Source organism: Chrysochloris asiatica, unplaced genomic scaffold (genome assembly GCF_000296735.1).
Source record: "Chrysochloris asiatica unplaced genomic scaffold, ChrAsi1.0 scaffold00058, whole genome shotgun sequence".
NCBI lineage: Eukaryota > Metazoa > Chordata > Mammalia > Afrosoricida > Chrysochloridae > Chrysochloris > Chrysochloris asiatica.
In genome coordinates, this window is record NW_006408576.1 from 17806367 (window position 1) to 17807703 (window position 1337).

At 52.4% G+C, this 1337-nt stretch overlaps 1 protein-coding gene across 2 annotated transcripts in view; it reads right to left on the reverse strand.

Moving 5' to 3' along the window:
- The window catches only part of ADAM17 (ADAM metallopeptidase domain 17), a 105404-nt gene extending 104354 nt beyond the window's left edge, over positions 1–1050 (reverse strand). Inside the window, exon 1 of one of the 2 annotated variants that reach the window (XM_006863985.1) lies at positions 789–1050. In XM_006863985.1, coding sequence (XP_006864047.1) covers positions 789–885 — 97 coding nt within the window. In that variant the 5' untranslated portion in view covers positions 886–1050. The remainder of the gene's footprint in view (positions 1–788) is intronic. The other variant, XM_006863986.1, reaches the window with a different exon arrangement.
- Positions 1051–1337: the final 287 nt, after the last annotated feature.

Below are 1337 nucleotides of genomic sequence, written 5' to 3' on the forward strand. Positions count from 1 at the left end.
AAAAAAAAAAAAAAATTCAATCACTCTAGAAAATCTAATTTCTAGGCTCAAAACAGAACTGATCAAACTGGTCGTCATAATTTTTGTTTAAACTTGCAAAGAAGACTTTCATATGGGCAGTATTGAATTGGTTCCTCAGGTTTTTACCACCACATTCCAATATTTTAAGCTACAATGGAAATTAGAATGTGCTTATGATGTTTACAAAATGCACTTCCACAAGTTGTCCCGTCGCCGCCTTCCAATCAGATTACTGTAGGATCTATTGGACTACGAATCAGAAGGTCAGCAGTTCAAACCCACCAGCTGCTCCTCGGAAAACCAATATAGGACCTCTATGAGTCGTAACCGACTCGATTGCACTTAACAACAACCGTAGAAATTTAGTTTGATCCTAGAAGCTCTGACCACTTTTCTATCCTTCCCTCCGAGTCCAGCCTCGAGTAGAAAACAGTAGCTCTGATCCGCATGACAAGGATCTTGAGCACATCTCCTTCACCAAACACCAGCTTCTTTTCCAGAAACATCCCCTCTTCCCCAATCCTGGGGACAGAGCCCTTCCAAGCCTTCAGTCACATCTGCGGCCAATCACCCCTTTCTGATTCCGAGAGACAATTCCAACTCTTACTATTTTACTAAACTTCGAGAGCCACACCCCCCTTCAGACACAGAAAAGTTAATACTCGCCCAATACTCCGCCCCCAAACACCTCATAGATTCAGCTCCCCAACTCTTCCCCTCAAAGCAGCGGGTTCCAGCCGCCCAGCGCTAATTTCCCGGGTCTTTACCAAGTTGCTGGTGGGAGCCATAGCCCAGCTCGTCCGGAGGTAGCGGCGCCAGCACGAAAGGAATCAAGCTGGTCAGGAAGAGGAGACACTGCCTCATGTTCCAGGCCTGGCCACCAGCTCCACCTCTCTGGGAAGCCTTCGCCTGACGGGGGCACAGGAACTGCTCATATGGGGTGGGAAAGAAAGGATCCGCCCCGCCCGGCCCCTCAAACTTCTTTCGCCTCCCGCACCGCCTACCGGGAAAGCTTTAGATCAAGGTTCGAGGCCCCCGGAAGTGCATGCAGCGATCGGAGAATTGGGTCAACCCACTTCCTCCTGCCGGACTCCCCCTCTCCCCCGCCCACATGCGGAAGTCAAGCACCGCGCGGCATGCCGGGAGCCCCCTTGCCCATTCCCGCTCGGGCCCCGCCCTGCTAGGCCTCCGGGATCTGGGCGCTCGCTGCTATCTTGTTGCTCCCTCCCCTTTCTCCTGGACCCAACCCCGAGACGTCCTGACTCGACCCAGCCGATCTTGCCTAGTGTCCCCAGGTGACCGCGGAGAGAAAAGGA